A 21,147-nucleotide genomic window follows, 5' to 3' on the forward strand; every position below is an offset into this window, starting at 1 on the left:
GGATGGATGGAAACGCCGTCCTCCAATTGTACAGTTAATAAGAAACTACTGGAACATGTTGCAGGCCATGAAACTGATAGATGTAATGAATTGATATAGGACTGATACATTCTAAGGAAATATGTTTTGCTTTTTCTACCCCTTTACAGTGGAAGGTGAACGCAGAACAGCTGATAATACGTCAGCGTGTATGAATTTATGTATGCCAAGTCATAGGTAAAGTGTAGCCCCTGGTGGCGACAAGGGGAACTGCAGCCGTGTCTCAAAGCCCGGATGGAGCAGCCATTGGGGAAGTGTACTGGGTTTAAGCGTAACTGAAGAGGGCTCTCTCTTACTGGATTTAAATCGCCAAAGTAAAAAGCAAAGAGGAAAAACACATTCCAGTTCCAAGACAGCCATTCAGTGACCCGTAATCTTTGCTTGAAAACAACCAAAAGGACTTATTTTGGACAGTCTTCGGGCAAGTTTGCAAAGGCGCATAGCGGAGACGATACAGCTGAGCTACTGGCTACTACACGCTAAGCGGAACTGCTAGCCACATTGCTAACTGGAGCTGTGAAGTACAGCTTGTGGGCTGTGAACTTGCTTTCAGATCACGGAGCTTGAAATCCACTCACCAGGTCAGGCTCGGTGAAAAAACCCAGGGACTTACTTCATGAATTATGTCTGCCGCGAACATTGACCCTCAGGTAGGACGAACGAAATACCTCGGCTGTTGGAGAGCTGGCAAAGCTAGCTAGTCTGCTAACTTTAGCAACCTACGGGCAGGGGAGTGCTCGCAAACCATCTGCGGTAGTAACGCCGCACGCAATTTGGATACAATCAGTGAACGTAAATGTGACACATGTTGATGTAGCACAAATGATAACCACTCGGTTCCGTGCTGTGGAACACATGTTTGACACTCACTGCCCAAAGCTAACAGTAAAACACTGTTGAAGCTAACTTGCTCAATTCCAGCGTTTCGGCGAAGTTGAAGCATCTAATTCATGTGCTTGTCGTCACACTTCCACGGATGCGTTCCTTTTATTTTGTCAACTTAATTTTCATGCTGTGTTAACTAGTTGCTGGCTAGCTGTGAAAGCCATTTTGCAGGGCTATGCTAGCTAGCCAAGTTATCCGTCAATTAACACTTTGCTTGGTTTGGTGACCTACATGATTAAAGTTGCTCATTACCTCACAAGGTATTAATCAAGCAAAAGTAAAAGAGCGGCTCTATCAACTGTATGTGATTAGCCGCGCCAATCCAAAGTCAAGCAGCCTAGAAGAGCAACAAATCAGTAGCATATGTGAATATAGTTATTGGCTCCAATCTTTTACTGCATTAAGATAACTTTCTTCCCCTTTCCCCTCCTCTTTTTTCGAATGGGATTGCAGCGATCAAAGGGACAAGCATCTAAAGGTGAGTTAGTGTCAAAAACAGAACATGATGATTAATGTATTGCTGATTGTGGTGGCCTTTATTCTCTAGTGCCTACAGTATGTATGCATTGCATGGAAAGACTGTATGGTTATTTTTTTGAACAAAGAAACCCAGGCACTGCACAGCCCAATTGATATTTGCCATATAAAAATTGCCATGTCAGTGCTTATAAACAATCCAGTTTACACATACACTGTAATACTGTAGTAATTTAAAGAGGACCTATTATGCTTTTTCCACGTTTCTGACTGATAAATGTTGTCCATTTATGTTGTCCATCATCTAAATGTTGCTCCATCTATTACTTTTACAATCAGTAACTGTTGCATTTGTTCACTTTTTGCCTTTCTCACTCAGAATCAGAAATCATAATCATAATCTCCTTTATTGTCATTGTATTGCATACAACGAAATTTGAGTGCAACTCCACAGTGCATTTTGTAGAAGGTAAGAATAAGAACAAGAAATAAGAAAAAAACCAGACCTCACAAATCGCTCTGACTTATTTTCTCTGCCGTCGTATCACTTTGCGCTCCCACCTGTCCATTGTTACGCACATTTGCTTCACCGGTTAAAAAAAGGCTAAAAATATCCAATTAGCTAAAAATGTCATCCAATACTTCTCTACAAGAGAGGAGAAATATGATCTCAGGGAAGAAGTACATTTGAAACACTTCTATGCTAGGACTACGTTATGCTAGCCATAGCATTTCAGTATGTGGAATCAAACTATGGAATGGATTGAGTAAGGAAATCAAACAATGCACAACGATGAGCCAATTCAAGAAACAATACAAGCAGTTGATGTTTGCTAAATACAAGGATGAAGAGTCTTGAACCAGTCATGATGTGCTATATATATCACTATATTGACACGCACTATGGTACCCATTATGGCATTGGATGCTCATATCACCCAGTACTTTGGTATGTGACAACAAAAAACTTAAACTTTATTAGGAAAGCAGGAAGTGAACAAATTTAATAAGCTTTGCTTCTTCCTACTCCTTTTGGACATGTGGAACTGGGAACTGATTATGGGATGCACTCAATTGTAATCTGATGCATGTTCAAATGAAATAAAACCATTACCATCTGAGAAGATCTATACATTTGTAGCATTGTAACATTTCTCAGTTCCGTGAAAAATACAGGGTATCCCAAAAAAGAAAGTAGTTTACAATAATTTAAAGTTTGTACAGTTCTTTTTGGGACACCCCGTATATGTGATTTGTTATCCAAACATGCATTAATACAAAGTTGTTTTCTTGCAGTGCAAAATGGTTCACTACATCAGAAGGAGACTGTCCACGACAATGACTTTGAGCCATATCTCACCAGTCAATCAACTCAGGTAAAGAGACACAAAAAGGGGTGTTATGACCCCCCCCGCACACACACCCACACCCACGTGCACACATAACGCAAGTCTGCTCTTTCTCAGAAATAAAAAAGTAAACATTGCATATGAAATAAGACATTATTGGTTACACCAGGGGTGCCCATTACGTCGATTGCGAGGTACCAGTAGATCACGAAGGTCATGCAGTTGCATATAAGGCACTTTGTAGATGTCATATGACCTTAATCGTCCCTCCTGGTTTGCTGTTGCTTTACTAAGTCCAAGATTTAAGTGGTGACTAGACGTCTCAAGTTGCACACAGAGATGGAACTTTCTGGGGCTCCAACAATTATTTGAATTATTTGATGATCTCGCTTACGTCACCAGCCCGCATACGTCACTCGCACAAAGGACAAAGAAGGAAGCGGGTGTTTGTGGATGCGGGAAGATTGAAGAGGCTCGAGAAAGCGACAAGGCAATGAAAGAGAAGGAAAACACAATGACAGAAAATGTGGCTAAAGTTGAACACCTTGACGCGTCTTCTTGTCGTGGCACATAAATACCACAATAGCAGTCCCCTCGTGATACGCCGTCGCCGCTGTGCGGCAACAATGAAATCCCAGCGTAAAAGCAATTACTGCCTGCTGCTGTGGCTGACGGATAAAATAATTCTGCGGTGAGATGCACACACCTTTCACATTTGCCATGTCTTGTATTTGACGAAAGTTACTTGTTTGATTGCACCATGAATTCCATTGTATTTATATTGTATTTTTCTCTTTTAGTACTTGTTGGCTAATTTGTTATTGCATGACTAAATTACTAGAGGTGCCATTGGCTTAACTTATTTTTGTGCTACCCTGAATTCGGCTGTTTTACTTTTTGAACCAATTGTCTGTTTTTATTCTGCACGGTGGAGAGTGGTTAGCACGCAGGCCTCACAGCTAGGAGACCCGGGTTCAATCCCACCCTCGGCCATCTCTGTGTGGAGTTTGCATGTTCTCCCCGTGCATGCGTGGGTTTTCTCCGGGTACTCTGCGTCAGCCACAGCGGTAGCCAGTGGTTGCTTTCACGCTTGGATTTCATTGTTGCTGCACAGCGGTGACGGCGAATCAGGAAAGGACCGCTATTGTGGTAAAGTGCTGCGTTCCAACGGATACACGTCACGGTGTTTAGCCACATTTTCTGTCTGTTTTTTAACTTTTTGTTTTCCTTCTCTTTCATTGTCTTCCTCTAGCCTCTTCAATCTCCCTGCAGGATTTCTCAAAGCAGAAAAAACATTTTGTAATCAAGGTGCTCTAATTATTTTAATAATTGTTGCAACCCTAATAGAAAAGTGAAAATGCTCACGAGGGTCGCGGGGGTGCTGGAGCCTATCCCAGCTGTCTTCGGGCGATAGGCGGGGTACACCCTGGACTGGTGGCCAGCCAATCCCAGGGCACATACAGACAAACAACCATTCTCACTCACATTCATACCTATGGACAATTTGGAGTGGCCAATTAACCTAGCATGTTTTTGGAATGTGGGAGGAAACCGGAGTACCCGGAGAAAACCCACGCATGCACGGGGAGAACATGCAAACTCCATACAGAGATGGCCGAGGGTGGAATTGAACTCTGGTCTCCTCGCTGCGTGGCCTGTGTGCTAACCACTCATCCGCTGTGCAGCCTGGATGAAACTTGTTCTTTATTAAAATATGATTATCACTACAATAATGTCTTAAATGTAAACCAAACATAAGATCTCATGCTCATGTTTTTGCTCTGCTCTGCTTTGCTTTGCTTATGCTTCCAGAACAACAGCTACCAGTCCATCACCGACCCTTACCTTTCCAGTTACTACGCTCCCTCCATCGGCTTTCCATACCCCCTCAATGAGGCTCCTTGGTCCACAGGTGGGGACCCCCCGATTCCGTACCTTACTCCCTATGGACCCTTGAGTAATGGAGACCATCATTTCATGCCGGACACCGTGTTTGGCCAGCCGGGGGGGTTGGGAAGCAGCATTTACCCCCACAGGTTTAATTTCTTCCCAGAGAACCCCGCCTTCTCTGCTTGGGGTACAAGTGGGTCCCAGGGCCAGCAGACTCAAAATTCAGCCTACGGTGGCAGCTACAGCTACCCCCCCAGCTCCCTTGGGGGCACCCTGGTGCCTGACGGTCAGACTGGCTTTCACAGCGACACACTCAACAAAGCTCCTGGCATGAACAGCCTGGAGCAGGGCATGGTGGGTTTGAAGATCGGAGGGGACGTCACTGGCCCGGGTTCAGGTGTCAAGGCTGTCGGGTCAGTAATCGGGGGGCAAGCTGTTGCAGCCACAGGGAATGGGGCCACGCCCATTGGAATGCCCCCACCCAAACCCACCTCTTGGGCCGCCATTGCCAGCAAGCCTGCCAAGCCGCAACAGCTAAAAGCGAAGGTGAAGCCAGGGTTGGCCAATCCAGGGGCAGCTCTGCCCCCGCCCCCAATCAAACACAACATGAACATTGGCACCTGGGAAAAGGGACCCGTAACTAAAGTTGCCACGGCCCCGCTGCAGCAACAGCAGCAGCCTCTTGGTCTGCCTCACACGATGCAGCATCAAGCCCCCATGCAGCAAGGACCCATGCAGCCCCCCCCTCATTCTTTGGTACAGCCTCAGATACAACCCATTGCCTTACAGCCTCAGCCCGCCCATCACCAGCACCACCAGCCGCCCCCTCAGCCCTACCAAAACCACACGCAGCCCCTGCAACCTCAGACTCGCTGGGTGGCCCCACGCAACCGCAATCAAGGCTACGGGCAGGGAGGCCTCAACCATGACAGTAGCGGCATGATGGGCATGGTTGGTGGTGGAAACTGTGGCCCCCAAATCTGCTCCAGCCAGGGACCCGGTGTCGAGTCCCATCCGGTGCTGGAGAAGCTCCGTGCCTCCCACAGCTATAACCCGAAGGACTTTGAATGGAACCTGAAGAATGGACGTGTTTTCATCATTAAGAGTTACTCTGAGGACGACATCCATCGCTCCATCAAGTACTCCATCTGGTGCAGCACAGAGCACGGCAACAAGCGACTGGACTCGGCCTTCCGGGCCATGAATGGCAAGGGCCCCGTGTACTTGCTATTTAGTGTCAACGGCAGTGGTCATTTTTGCGGCGTGGCCGAGATGCGTTCACCCGTGGACTACGGCACCAGTGCTGGTGTTTGGGCACAGGACAAGTGGAAGGGCAAGTTTGATGTTGACTGGTTGTTTGTTAAGGATGTTCCTAATAGCCAGCTGCGTCACATCCGCCTGGAGAACAACGACAACAAGCCGGTGACCAACTCCCGCGACACACAGGAAGTTCCACTGGAGAAAGCCAAACAGGTGCTCAAGATCATCGCCGCCTACAAACACACCACGTCCATCTTTGATGACTTTTCTCACTATGAGAAGAGGCAAGAAGAAGAGGAGGAGGTGCGCAAGGTGGGTGTGCTACCGCTAGTCCAGCATCGATTTTGAACGATATCTCATTGAATAATTAATGCACTGATATTTCGGTTTCTCTCAATTTGTTTCCTTTTGTTTTCATAGACCTTTGAACCTGCTCAGATACAGAGCCGCTCTCGGTTGGATCAGGTGAGGAATCTGTATTTTTATTTTTTATTGTTGGTGACGACTTATGTCTTATGTCTTTTTTAAATTGTTTTTTTTTGTCATTTCTTCCCCAAACAGGAGCGCCAGAACAGGAATAAACAATAGAGGACGTTTATCTCTGGCTTGATCAAGTTACTCTAGGACACAATTGATTTAAGAGACAACAATATGAAATGCAAACAAGCCCTTTGTTTTTTTCCCCAATTCAGTTCTGGGAATTCTCTGCCATCAAAGCATTTGTTTTTTTTTCTTTTTTTCTCCCCAGTGTCCCCCCGCCCCCCACCCACACCTGACACATACCTTGTACAGGGATTACAATCTGATTTAATGTAATAAGACCCTCCTCCACCCACTTTAAATTCATTTAAAAAAAATATTTTACACTTAACATCATGTACTCTCACCACATCTGCCTCCACGCTCTCCTCTGCTCAGCCGTATCAGAGTTTGACTGCATCATGGAGAAAAAAACCAATCAGCCAATTTATATTACAGTACAATCAAGAATGGCCATGTCCTACCCCATTTGTCCACGTGGTGGCAGCATTGCCAGGTTTTACAAGTTTAACTGTGCCAACAGGGTTGGAGCATCCCAAAGGCAATGTACTACAAGGAACCTTTCGGAAATAAAACTTCAATAATTTATCTATTTTTCATTCATATTGACAAAATCTCTATTTTTATTTTTTGGTTTACTACTGACAACTCTCATTTCAGAAACTTGGTTTCTGCAGGCTTTTATTTTCCTCGGATGATTAATGAACCGCTAACACCGACACTGCTGGAAAAATCAGGGATAGCGTGACGCCACACAAAACTGGAGACAATTCAGAAGAGGATTTGCAAAGACCTCTTGGAATGAACCAGGACCGTCACGCTTTTAAATCATAAAACTGTACTCTCAACATCCTTCACTTCTGCTTTCTTTTCATATTTGTCTCCAACAGTGCTTGTGTTGCGCAACCCAGTTTTCATGAAACGTGGCATCCTCCATTTTAGATTTTTACATCTTGTCGTGATATTTGCTGCATCAGAGGAGTTGCTATACTTGCTGTTTTTCTTTTTGTTCCACAAAAGTTGGATCGGTGCGGGGAGAGCTCACTTTGTTTTTCTTGTTTGCCACCATTTTGTCTTAATCTTGTTTTTGTTTCCCTTCTGAACTTGGGTTGCTGAGTCTCATGTTGTTTGTAATGTAAAGCTTTAACGTAGGAACCTATATAATCATGGAGAAAGCCTAAAAATGTATAACCTAGTAATAACTGTAACTGATTTACTATTGCGTAACAAAAAATGAATGAAAACTGGTTTATGTGTCTCTTTTGGTGGTCTGTTTGCTCTACGGTCTGAATTGAATGGATATGATACACGAGGTAGAACTGTATGGGGAATCTTCTGGTTCTGACTGTTGGAGCCAATATACAGTAGTGTCACTAAGCGGTTAACTACAGTCAGACCTTGGCTTTCGTACATCCCGGGTTACGTACGACTTGGGTTTTGGTAAACATTTCTACTGCAGGTTTGCCTCTGTTTTCAGGGTTTTCCTACAATATTGCATTTACTGTTTGCCCTGTACTGTATCGTTTTGCGGAATCAAATGCCCAAACAAAGCACCCTACGCCTTTCAACCTTGCTGACTCACACTTTGTGCATTTTTAACCCACCATGTGGGCCAAAAATTTGGGATGCCACTAATGTTATTTTAAAAAGGTGAGAAACACTATTGAATTTGACTTCTCCAGGATGTCCGCGAACACCACATCCTAATTGTTTGGCATTATTTTCTGCATGTAAAATTAATCTCTATTAAATGTATTTTTTAATATTCTTGGGTGCCTGGAACGGATTAATTGGATCGACATTGCCGTTTCGGTTTTGGTTTGATCTTTTGGAAAGAATTGATGAAAACCAAGGTTCCCGTTGCACAGGTCTTACTTGGATAAAGTTGCTTACTCATGTCTGGGTTATGATTGTGGTGTAGTCTGGTGTGCAGACATGTGATGTTGCAGTTTCACCTGGCCGGTCAAGTCTTCTTTCCACAGGAGCTGACGTGTGGACATCATCGCTTCGACGCCAGTCTTCCCATGTCAGTCATCACATTGATCCCAGCTACGTACATGATCTTGTGGCTCAGGAGGTAGGGAGCGTCATCCAGTAATTGGCGTGTCGGCGGTCGCAATCTCAGGCGGCAGAGAAGGTCGTCCGGTAATGGGAGGGTTGGCGGTTTAAATCCCAGTTCCTCCATCCTAGTCAGTGCTGTTCCTTGGGCACTACACTTCACCCGCTCTGCTCCGTTAAACGTTGAGACCAATTTCACTGTACATCGTCATAAAGTGGAATTAATAAACACACTTTATATATTTGCTTCAACAGCTTGAGTCGCAGTGGTGCCGAGGGAGGGGTTGTTTTTGTTGAGATGCTTAAGGGTGCCACCAGGCGTAGTCATTAAGGTCATTAGCTGCTTGTGCACTCGGATTGATGTACACGTTAATGACATACCAGAGAGTTTCTGCTGCCAAAGCGAAATGTCAAGATGAACCATGAGTGGATGGAATACAAATATTCAATAGGAAATGAAAATCTTCTGGACCGCAACTGCACTTCAAAAGATGCATTTTTTTATGATAGAAGAAATCAAGCCTTAATTAACTGTTTATTCAGAAATGATTTGGTAGTCTGACTTTGCAATAAAGTACACAAAAATACAGTAGTTACTGAGGAACTAGAGGTTAGGCTTGGGTAGGTTCGTTTATTAACTACTGCGATTTTTATGACCTTATTGTGAAGTGTGACCGATTTAGTCTTGATAATCTTGATCCGTTCGGTACATGGTTCTGATACCGTTGACACCTACAATAAGCAAGTACACATAGCAAAGTCAAGAACGTGCAACCACACCTGGAATTTTGTTGGAATAAGCAAGACTCTGAAGTTACAGGTTGGTAAATTACTGGCATTTTTTTCAATTCCTAAAAAGTTACGTCTTAAAAAAACACAATGTGCTCATTTCCAGGTCCGCTTTGTCTGTGTCCCTCGTGTGGAGCTGTCCGAGGTGCTGAGAGCTGCTGCCTTTGGGGTCAGTTTTGTAAGTGAAATGTTTTTTTTTTTTTTTACGTTTTTAAAATGTGACTATGAAAATCCTGGAAATTACGCCCCTAGTTTTCAAATCTAAGACTTTTGGTGGATTTTTTTTTTTTTTAGAAAATAATGACAGCAACATGCAGGTGTTTCTGTGCAGCTTTATTAGCCAAATTAGTACAAAATGTACACTGTGTCATAAAAGCATTACATGTATTCACAATCGTCCTGTCATAGGATTTGTTGATATAAAAACGTTTTGTTTAAAGCTAATTTCCCTAGAAGATGTCATTGTTTGTGATTGTCATTACTCCAGCAATACGCAGCTCTTATAAATAAAGAGCACAATAGTGATAGCTGATAATGTCCGTTTTATTTCACACCGCGAGATTTCTTGTTGAAATGTAAAACCAAATCCCTCCATTGTGTGTGCACTCCTAGGTAAAGGCCAGCAGGTGGCATCTAATGGCTTCATTCTCTGCACTCACTCCAATGCTCTTCACCACTGCAGTCTTCTCACATTGAACCCCTCCAAGGTTCCTGTGTGTAGGCCTCAGCTTGAGAGCATCACAGTGAAGGTAGGGTGGAGCTGCTGGCCTACTTTTGCATTGGGAATCATTCATAATGAAATGCTCCAGCTCCTGCCTTTGAATATTTTAGCAGCTATAGGGATTCAGTTATAGGGAATCAAGCATCAGTGCACACACGCAATAAGACAGAACGCTTAATGAGATTCATATATGACAAAAAAATTAATAAATACAAGATAAATACCGTGCACATATTTGATGTAAACACCGCCGAAACCCAACATGATCATCATGCAATACAGCAATACGCATTGCACCTTTCTACTCCAAGCACCCACGGACCATAAATGTGACCACACGGCACAGCACCCAGGCCCCGTTCCACTACAAGCATGCAGGGGTCACAGTGGGCAACCTCAACCTTCTTGACATAACACCCGAAAGAATCCAAAGTGAAGCCATGTAGATTCCTCTCTTGGCATTCACCGCGTGCCTTAATTGTTTGGACATTAAATCAAGGTCCGCTGTGAACACGCAGAGTGACAACCCCTTAAAAAAACACACAAAACATCTCACCCTGCAGGAATAGAACCATCGGCCTCGAACGGATCACCACTTTGCAGCATCTGCCCGCCAAAAGGAGGCTGCAGAGGTTTTTTTTTTTTAGTACAGCTCCGGTTTCCGTGCGTACACACACACACACACACACACACACAGCACGTTCTAAAGCCGATTTGGTCACAACAACATATACATGCACACCTACAGCCGATTTACAGCCTCCGCTGACTGTAATGCGCCACTTTGCATTCAAAGCAAACATATAGACACAAGTGCGCCACCAATCGACGTCAAAGCTCATTACACCGCGTTGGTATACTTCAAAGACACATAAAAAACCCAAAAAATAACTGCTGGATGTCCGGGTTCTACACCCAAACCAATCTAGACGCACAAATACACACAAATACACACACAAATACACACAAAGAAGTGATGGACGCTAGCGTGGTCCGTCCCTCGGCAAGGAGTAGCTACTGTACGTCCCATTCGATCTCCATGCAATCTGGCTTGAAGGTTCCGAGACTTGTCCACCATCAAGATGCCTCCTCTCTTGCCCACAATGGAAGATGACTTGGGGGAACTACTTTTCGGAAATCTACATCGGCTACATATCGGAAAATAAAGGGGGGGGGGGTGGAAATCTCCTCTCCATCCAAAGTCGACCGGTTCCTTTTGGATCGCGTTGTGTTTTAATCTGACCCATTTCGGGCTCCAGTCCTGGACGGATGCTCTCTCTCTCTCTCTCGCTCTCTCTCTCTCTCTCTCTCTCTCTCTCGCTCTCTCTCTCCCTCTCTCTCCCTCTCTCCCTCTTTCTCTCTCTCCCTCCCCGGGCTGTGTGATCCACTGTCTCCCGGATTAGAGCGCCCCGCTCTTCCTGTCCTAGACAACCGAGTCTCATGCTGATTGGGTTTCAACGCAAGAGGATTACATGGACACAAAATGACGTCATGGACCCGGGCCCAATCTCCCTCCTCCTCTTCCTCCTCCTCCTCCTCACCTCCCCCATTAAAACCAAATCCTCATCATCCCCGAATGTCCTTGAAAACGGCCTGCATTCTGCAGATTCTCGGCTGCATACATACATATACATATACATACATGTGTACATACAGTACACCGACACAGTAGTACTACAGTACTCTAACGGAACCCAAACATGCAACGTGAACGTCCGCCTGTAAAAACCACATCCTTGTCATCAAAGCTGAAGAAGTGACGATGGAAACGTCGTAAAGCGTTACAAATGTTTACTGACGTTGAACTGCACATTGTACTCTATTACATATACATCTATACCCTCTATTACATATATGTCTATACCCTCTATTACATATACATCTGTACCCTCTATTACATATACATCTGTACCCTCTATTACATATACATCTGTACCCTCTATTACATATACATCTATACCCTCTATTACATATACATCTGTACCCTCTATTACATATACATCTGTACCCTCTATTACATATACATCTATACCCTCTATTACATATATGTCTATACCCTCTATTACATATACATCTGTACCCTCTATTACATATACATCTATACCCTCTATTACATATACGTCTATACCCTCTATTACATATACATCTGTACCCTCTATTACATATACATCTGTACCCTCTATTACATATACGTCTGTACCCTCTATTACATGTACGTCTGTACCCTCTATTACATATACATCTGTACCCTCTATTACATGTACGTCTGTACCCTCTATTACATGTACGTCTGTACCCTCTATTACATATACATCTGTACCCTCTATTACATATACATCTGTACCCTCTATTACATATACATCTGTACCCTCTATTACATATACATCTGTACCCTCTATTACATATACATCTGTACCCTCTATTACATATACGTCTGTACCCTCTATTACATATACGTCTGTACCCTCTATTACATATACGTCTGTACCCTCTATTACATATACGTCTGTACCCTCTATTACATATACGTCTGTACCCTCTATTACATATACGTCTGTACCCTCTATTACATATACGTCTGTACCCTCTATTACATATACGTCTGTACCCTCTATTACATATACGTCTGTACCCTCTATTACATATACGTCTGTACCCTCTATTACATATACGTCTGTACCCTCTATTACATATACATCTGTACCCTCTATTACATATACATCTGTACCCTCTATTACATATACATCTGTACCCTCTATTACATATACATCTGTACCCTCTATTACATATACATCTGTACCCTCTATTACATATACATCTGTACCCTCTATTACATATACATCTGTACCCTCTATTACATATACATCTGTACCCTCTATTACATATACATCTGTACCCTCTATTACATATACATCTGTACCCTCTATTACATATATATCTATACCCTCTATTACATATACATCTATACCCTCTATTACATATACATCTGTATCCTCTATTACATATACATCTGTACCCTCTATTACATATACATCTGTACCCTCTATTACATATACATCTGTACCCTCTATTACATATACATCTATACCCTGGTTGCCAATTCTGCCGATTAAAGGAAATAGCAGACATGCCTGGGATCAAATATTTCACCTTTATAATCAGTGTTGATGTGACCATGAAGTTATACCTATAAGTATAAATATATTGACTTCATTGGTATACATGATTGATTTGAATAATAGTCCGATTAAAGGGACAATGAATGTACTGCCTGAATAAAAATAAATGTTGAAATGTTTGCCCCGGAAGGAAATATTACCTCCTTTTGCCCCCCCCCCCCCCCCCCCCCCCCCAATGACTTCACTGCTATACATGATTGATTTGAATAATAGTCCGATTAAAGGTACTTAATGTTTCAGTAGACATACAGTGCATACAAATATTCAATGAATGTACTACCTGAATAAAAATAAATGTTGAAATGTTTGCCCTGGAAGGAAATATGACCACCTTTTGGACACCCCCCCAACGACTTAATTGGTATACATGATTGATTTGAATAATAGTCCGATTAAAGGGACTCAATATTTGAGTAGGTGCATACAAATATTCAATGAATGTACTGCCTGAATAAAAATAAATGTTTGCCCTAGAAGAAAATATTACCTCCTTTTGGACCCCCACCCCCAATGACTTAATTGGTATACATGATTGATTTGAATAATAGTCTGATTAAAGGGACTTAATATTTCAGTGGGCATACAAATATTCAATGACTGTACTACCAGAATAAAAATAAATGTTTGCCCCGGAAGAAAATATTACATCCTTTTGGACATCTCCCCCACCCCCCACCCCCCAGTCCTCTATGGAGCCCGTGTCCACCTTCCATTGGTGTGAACAAAGAGGGTGAAGACAACCAACCTCCAGCATTATGGCCGCCATTATCCTCCATTATGGAGCTCATATACAATCGCAAATGTAGGTTTTGTTTAACATGCAATTATTAACTATTTTAAGGAGCATTCCTATTGTGACACCCCCCCCCCCCCAATCTCCATCCCAAAACGAGCGTCCCTGCATTTGTTCGGCCTGTTGCATCCCAATCGGAGAAGCTGAAAAGAGCAAATATTAACCCAGAATCCTACAGGATTTAAAAAACCAAAACGTACTCCAATAGCCGAAGGATCCGAGGCCGAAGAAGTCCTTTGTGTTCTTACTCTCATCGTTTGTGCTCCTCATCCTCATCCTGCAGACCAGACCAGGCGCTCCAAAAAGATGCATTGCAGGTTGCAGGAACATACTAGTACATACTAGTACTTGCAGCGGTATTGCGTATAAAGTACTTATAGTTCGGATATTCTCCGTTTGCAGGTTCGGTGCCTCACGCACACACACCGAGTGGACGTGGGTGAAGCCGAAGTGGAAGCTCGTCTCCCCTTCGTGGGTTCCCTCGGCCTCCTCTTCCTCGGCTCAATGAAGGGGGGGGGGGGGGGGGTGTCCCCGTGCATTACAATGACATGCAGGCCCCCATTCATTCAGCCGCTGTCTAACGGTCTTTGGACGGCAAATGCACCCCCATCGGGGGGTCGCAGCCCCCTCATTACCCCCCCACAACCCCCTCATCCCTATACGCAGTCCCCCACAATGGTCCCAACAAAAGGGAGAGGGGAGTCGGCCCCAGTGGTGCGAGCTGCGGCCCCTGGACTTGTGAGGTGTTCCTCATGGGAAAATACTTCTCCATATGCAGCAGACAAAGGGAATGTGCAGCAACACCAAAGCATGCCAGAAATAAGAGGACCATAATCATAAAGGTAAAATGCATCACGTGGTCCTGCAGGTGCACAATGTGCGCACGAGATTACCGTAACGGCGCGTGCAAAGAAGCAGCATTAAATTCTAATATTTAATGTCAATGCGATTTAATATTAATGCATTTGAAATGAAGTGCGGAAAGGACACTATGGTATTATGCAATTGCGATTATTGAAATTATGAATAAATAACACCAGCATGTTTGCTCATCAATTGTAATAAAAACACACACACACACATTTCATGTAATAATTCCGTAAATGTCATAAGAATTATAAATATAAAGATAGTAGATGTACATATCATATCTACCCTAGTTTTTTTAGATATTAAAATGTTATCACATCCATATCAAATTTTAATATAAATGATAATATATTATCATTATTTTATATATATTTATTTTATATATTATCATTATATTATTATTATTTATATTACAGTATACTGTAATATAAATATTATTACTATTTATGAATAATAAATCAAATGCATAATAATAATGTTATTATTATTATTTATATTACAGTATAGTATAATATAAATAATAATAATAATATTATAGGACATCAATGAAAACTGGATCTTTCTGTTCCCATGCAGGAACATCACAGCGATTTCCAAAATGCTGTTGAAGGCCCAAGCAGGCACAGCTGGGCATCTCCTCATGGCTCCTTCATCAAGAGGAGAGGGAGGTCAGGAGCAGCTTGGACCTTCTCTGCAAGTACATTATTCACATCTTAGAAATGAAATATGATATACTGTACTTTCTTACACGACCCCCCCCCCCCCGTCCCAACATTCTTTCAAAAACACAGCTGACATTTGCACATTTTCTGTACAGACATCATTTCTTCAATATTTGTCCAAATAGTTTAGAATTATAATTTGATCTGCATTAGAAATGGAGTTAAGATGATACATTTTAAGAGAATTCCAAAATACTAACTGCAGGATAGTTTGTGCACCGATAAAAGGATAAAAAAACCCATAAAAGAAAAGAAAAGGAAGAAATATTCAGTGCGTTTTGCACTAAACCAGCCACACTTTATACTGGCACTGACACTTATTTAGAGAGGCACATAAAGAGGTGTAAACATTTCCTAAGTGCAAAGAACCAGAAGGACCCTTTAGCATTGTGCAAGTGGAGAAAGAGAAACACATTGACAAAAGAATCCATTGTTCCTTAGGAACAATTCAAGGGGCCTAGTAAGCTGTCCTCCACGATCAGGCTGCGGGCCGCTGATTTCAATACAAGGGGCCCTTCCAAGGAGCCGTGGTCATATATAGCAGGTTATGTTAAAAGACCTCAGCCAGACATGCTGGATGTGGAAGAAAAGTGGGCTGAGCTTTGGATGCGGGGTTGTCATCTGCTGCTTAGCCAACCGCTATGATTATTTCAATGATTTCGCAAACTAATGTGGTCTCGGTTAAGATCTAGTAGCATAACGTTGCTTATTTAAAACCTCTGTTAAAGCTGTTTAGATTAGCCTGTTTGCAAACAAATGTATTTAAATGTAAATATAAGCAAGCAACAAATACAATATTGGTGCATTTGTATTATTTCTTTTTTTTGTGTGATTGTGTTAGTTAAATTTGGTGGAAAATTTTCTGAAGTTACCCCCCCCCCCAAATGAACAAATTCATTAACACACACACACACACACACAACTCATACCAATAATACTGAGGCACTTGACCAGCAAGGATCATCCATTCTATTGTGGAGGTTCTTGATGCTGTCTGATAAATGTCATGATCATTGATCCGTTGGTGACTTTTTATGTAGCCTACCTGCACATTTTAGGGACCCTGTGTATGTGTGTGTATGTGTGTGTATGTGTGTGTATGTGTGTGTATGTTTGTGTGTGTGTGTGTGTGTGTGTACCCAAACATATGAGCAGATGGGCCATATGAGGGTTTATAAGTGATGTTAGTGAATAAGCGTAAATGTAGAAATGTATTTATTTAATGGTGCTGACTGAGCGACACGAGTGGAAATCAACAGTTACTAAAACGACCAATTATCAGCTCTAATTTATTGCCATAAATTCCCTGATGTGATTGAATTGGGTTTGGAGTCGAGAGGGAACACAACCTCCAGGTGATCTCTCATGAAAACAAATACCCCCCCCCCCTCCTCCCCCTCTTGTTGTTGATTTGTAAACTATGCACATGAAGCGGCACAAAGACACGCGCCCACACAGCATGCCGGCTCACAACAATTCCATAAATGTATGTGCAGCCTTCCTCGCCCACCCGGTGACCGAACCTCATATTCTCTTCATGCGGCACCACCAAGCAGTCATTTAACCCAGGAATTAACCTGCACCCATGCCAAACGTTATGAACAACATACATAGTCATGACTAAAAATACTATATACATATAAATATAAAATAATATAATATACATATATAATAATATAATATACATATATAATATAATACTAATATACTAATATAATATAATATAATATAATATAATATAGGAAAGTCATTTTTTCTAGTATTTTTAATACATGGTTTCTGAGCGATTAATCTACATAATCAGCAGTCATTTAACCCAGAAATTAACCTGCACCAATGCCAAACTTTAAGGATAGGGTGATGAAGAATAGTCATGACAAAAAATGTACAATATTTATGCAGGTATATTCATTTTGGTCTATATATATATATATAATATAATAATTTTTTCTAGCTTTTTAATTACATGGTTTCTGAGCGATTCATTTACATAATCAATATTGCATCACCCCTGTGACCTGTCCCATCCCCCTCAACCCTTGCCTTTTTTCCCCTTGATGGGGAAGACCCCTGCAGTTGAGAGGTTGGAGCGTTGGAGCATCGGCGCGGTTTAGCATACAGCTGTATTCAGGTCTTGGGGTGGGGGGTGGGGGGGACTCACTGGGACCACTTCAAACCTTCACATGTACACCGCTTGTGTGCATTTTGCAAGCCAAACAATAAATAGCATATTTACTGATGAAATTCCAGACTTCTTTGGCTTCATTAGAGGCTTAATTGTGTGTCCTGTGCATGTTTCGACCTCACGTTGCAAACAGCGTGATTGGAAAGGACAATAATGCTGCCGCTGATACGACTGATGAGGTCATGGACTTCAGGTTACAGTTCAAGCATTGTTTTCCCTCCCTGTTGCCACCTTTCTTGTTATTTGTACACTGTGCTGCCGTACTGGGTATCCGGTGGCCATTTGGGATCTTCGGGGGGAGCTACAGTGGGATGAAAAAGTTTGGGCACCCCTGATGATTTTCTTTTATGAATGACTGGTTGTTGGGATCAGCCATTCCAGTTCAATATATCATATAGCAGACCAACACAGGGATAGATGACAAGTGGAATGAACTTTATAGGATTTACAGAAAGTGTGCAATAATTATTTAAACTAAAGTAGGCTGGTGCCTAAATTTGGGCACCCCAAAAAAGAAATAACATAAATATTTAGTAGATCCTCCTTTTGCAGGAATAAACGCTTCCTATAGCTTCCAATGAGGGTCTGGATTCTGGTTGAAGGTATTTTTGAAAAGGAACAAATTATTTTTTCCAAAACATCTCCAGTTGAGTCAGGTTTGATGGTTTCCAAGCATGGACAGACCGCTTTAAATCACAGAACGTGATATTTAGGTCTGGGGGCTGAGATGCTCATTCCAGAATGTTGTACTTGATGGAAGTCTTGTTGGAAGTATCCAGCCTCAACGTCACTGATTCTTGAAGACTGTTGTCAAGAATCTGCTGATACTGACTGGAATCCATGCCACCTTCAACTTGAACAAGATGTCCAGTACCTGCACTGGCCACCCAGCCCCACAGCATGATGGAACCACCACCAAATGTTACTGTGGGTAGCAAGTGTTTGTCTTGGAATGCTGTGTTCTTCATCCGCCATGCATACCGCATACCTTGTTATGTCCAAATTACTCCATTTTACTTTCATCAGTCCACAGCACCTTATTCCAAAATGAAGCTAGCTTGTCCAAATGTGCTTTAGCATACCTCAAGGGACTCTGTTTGTGGCATGTGGGCATTCCATTTATTCCCTATGTTCCTCAGAGTGGAACCTGACAGCTGAAATCTCTGAGCTAGCATTTTGTATCCTGCCCCTAAATCATGATGTCGAACAATATTTGCTTTCGGGTCATTTAACAATTTATTTGAGGCTACTAATTAGTGTTAAAAGTATACAAATCAATAAAACAACACGGGTGCTCACATTTCTGCACCTGCCTACTTTTGTTTAAAGAATTATTGTACACTTTCTGTAAATCCTATAAAACTTTATTTCACTTCTCATCTTTGTCTGCTGTATGATGTGTTTAATTGGAATGGCTGATCCTAACAACAAGTCATTTATAAAGAAAAATCTTGAAAATTACCAGGGGTACCAAGGTTTTCATACCACTATGTAGCCCCCCCATATGAAGATTCAAGATGATCGCTTTTATTGACGGCCTGTACCACAGTTATCAGGGCGGCTCTTGGAGCATGCATTCTTTTGTCCGACTCCCATTGCTCTTCCCAAGCCCAAATCCAGCTCTGATATCAATTTGCCATGACAGTAAAGTGCCAATTATGTCCACACATGCAAGGGCCTGCTCCCTTTCAGCACCACGGGGAGGGAATAGGCGTCGAGAGAGAGCGGAGAAATGGCGTGATCCGGTGACGAGATTTCTTCAAGGGTTAGCATGCAGGTCTCAAGGATCATTTCCTCCCAAGAAGTGGAGTCTGCTTCCTGGTCATCATTTGATAAAACGTTGCCGCTGTAATGTTGATGTGATAAAGGGGCTTGGTTAGTGTGTCGCATCTTATCAGCATCACCTGCGAGTGATGGACTGATTCCAGTAAACATGAAATTGCCATTCGGAACACGACACTTCAACACACACACACACATTTATATATACATGTGTATATATATATCTGTTTATATCTGTTAGTATATATCTGCTTATCACCTCATACTTCGGTACGTGACAAACAATTAAATAAAAAATAAAAAATAAAAAATAAAAAATAAAAAATAAAAAATAAAAAATAAAAAATAAAAAATAAAAAATAAAAAATAAAAAATAAAAAATAAAAAATAAAAAATTGCTGCGTATGAGACGATAACTGCATTATTGTGTTTATTTGTGTGTGTTATTTTTAAAACATCCACAAGACTGAAGGGGGTCAAGCATTGAACAGCTCCACGTACTTGTGACATTATGTAGAATAAGACAACAAAACATCATTCGAATGTCGACCGGGGTGAGTCATGCTAGTCAAAATATTCATCTATTATGTCCATCACTTCTGGTCATGTGATTTTGACGAGTTGGTGACATTGTTGTTTTCTAAAAGAAGGGATTGGGATTACTTCCTTTATCATTAATATCATTAACATAAGCCCTAACTTAGGTAGGTAATACTAATGACATAATGCCAATTATGTAATATATACATTTTTTGACATATATACATTTACGGTATTTGTACTTTGGGGGGGAGCTTCAATTGCCATAGTGTGTCAAAATGGAAGTTAACTGATTAGAATTTAAATATTCATATTGTATATGTATTTTTTGGATGAAAAGTGTAGATATTCTGTATATTATTGCTGGTAACCAGTCCAGGATGTACCCTGGACAAAAAGTAAAAATGTAAAAATAAAAAAAATTATTATTATTTTTTTTTAAGTAATAGAAAACTAAATTTAAATTATATTAGAAAGACAGGAAGTGAACAAAAGTACCAGATGGAGGGGTAGGATTTAATAAGCTTTGCTTCTTCCTACTCCTTTTGGACATGTGGAACTGGGAACTGATTATGGGATGCACTCAATTGGAATCTGATGCATGTTCAAATGAAATAAAACCATTACCATTACCCCACCTCTTGCCCGAAGACAGCTGGGATAGGCTCCAGCACGGCCCGCTACCCTCGTGAGGATAGGCGGCATAAAAAATGATACTTAAGATCTTTTTTTTACAATAGTTTACGGACACAAAATGAACGTAGTCCATACTCAGTCAGGTGTGTGTTGTGTGGTGCAGCAAAGTCAGTAATGTGATGTAAGTCCACTTCTAATTCCCCTTGATCCCTTTTTCCTTTCCTCCCACTTTTATGTAGTGGTCTTGGAGAAAAGGTGTTAAATCATCAAAATCAGTGCCTGGCTATTATATCCAATTAATGCCTCCTTGTGGTGTTTTATTGTGTTATAAACTGCTATCACTTGTGGTTCACTAGACAAACACAATATGTGTCTGTGCTGCCTGCCACCGGGGCTGTGTGCGCCGCTACTGGGGAGGGACCGAGGGGGACT

General features: G+C 41.9%; 1 protein-coding gene across 1 annotated transcript; it reads left to right on the forward strand.

Annotated features, from left to right (window-relative positions):
* The first annotated feature begins 231 nt into the window (after positions 1–231).
* LOC131104114 (YTH domain-containing family protein 1-like) lies at positions 232–7,687 on the forward strand. Its single transcript, XM_058050917.2, has 6 exons — positions 232–689; positions 1,378–1,402; positions 2,698–2,777; positions 4,563–6,212; positions 6,321–6,365; positions 6,462–7,687. The coding sequence occupies exons 1-6, from the start codon at positions 663–665 to the stop codon at positions 6,486–6,488; spliced, it is 1,854 nt and encodes a 617-aa protein (XP_057906900.2). The 5' UTR covers positions 232–662; the 3' UTR covers positions 6,489–7,687.
* The last annotated feature ends 13,460 nt before the right edge of the window (positions 7,688–21,147 follow it).

Source organism: Doryrhamphus excisus, linkage group LG15 (assembly GCF_037039965.1).
Source record: "Doryrhamphus excisus strain RoL-2023G ecotype Guam linkage group LG15, RoL_Dexc_Guam_v1.1, whole genome shotgun sequence".
Lineage (NCBI taxonomy): Eukaryota > Metazoa > Chordata > Actinopteri > Syngnathiformes > Syngnathidae > Doryrhamphus > Doryrhamphus excisus.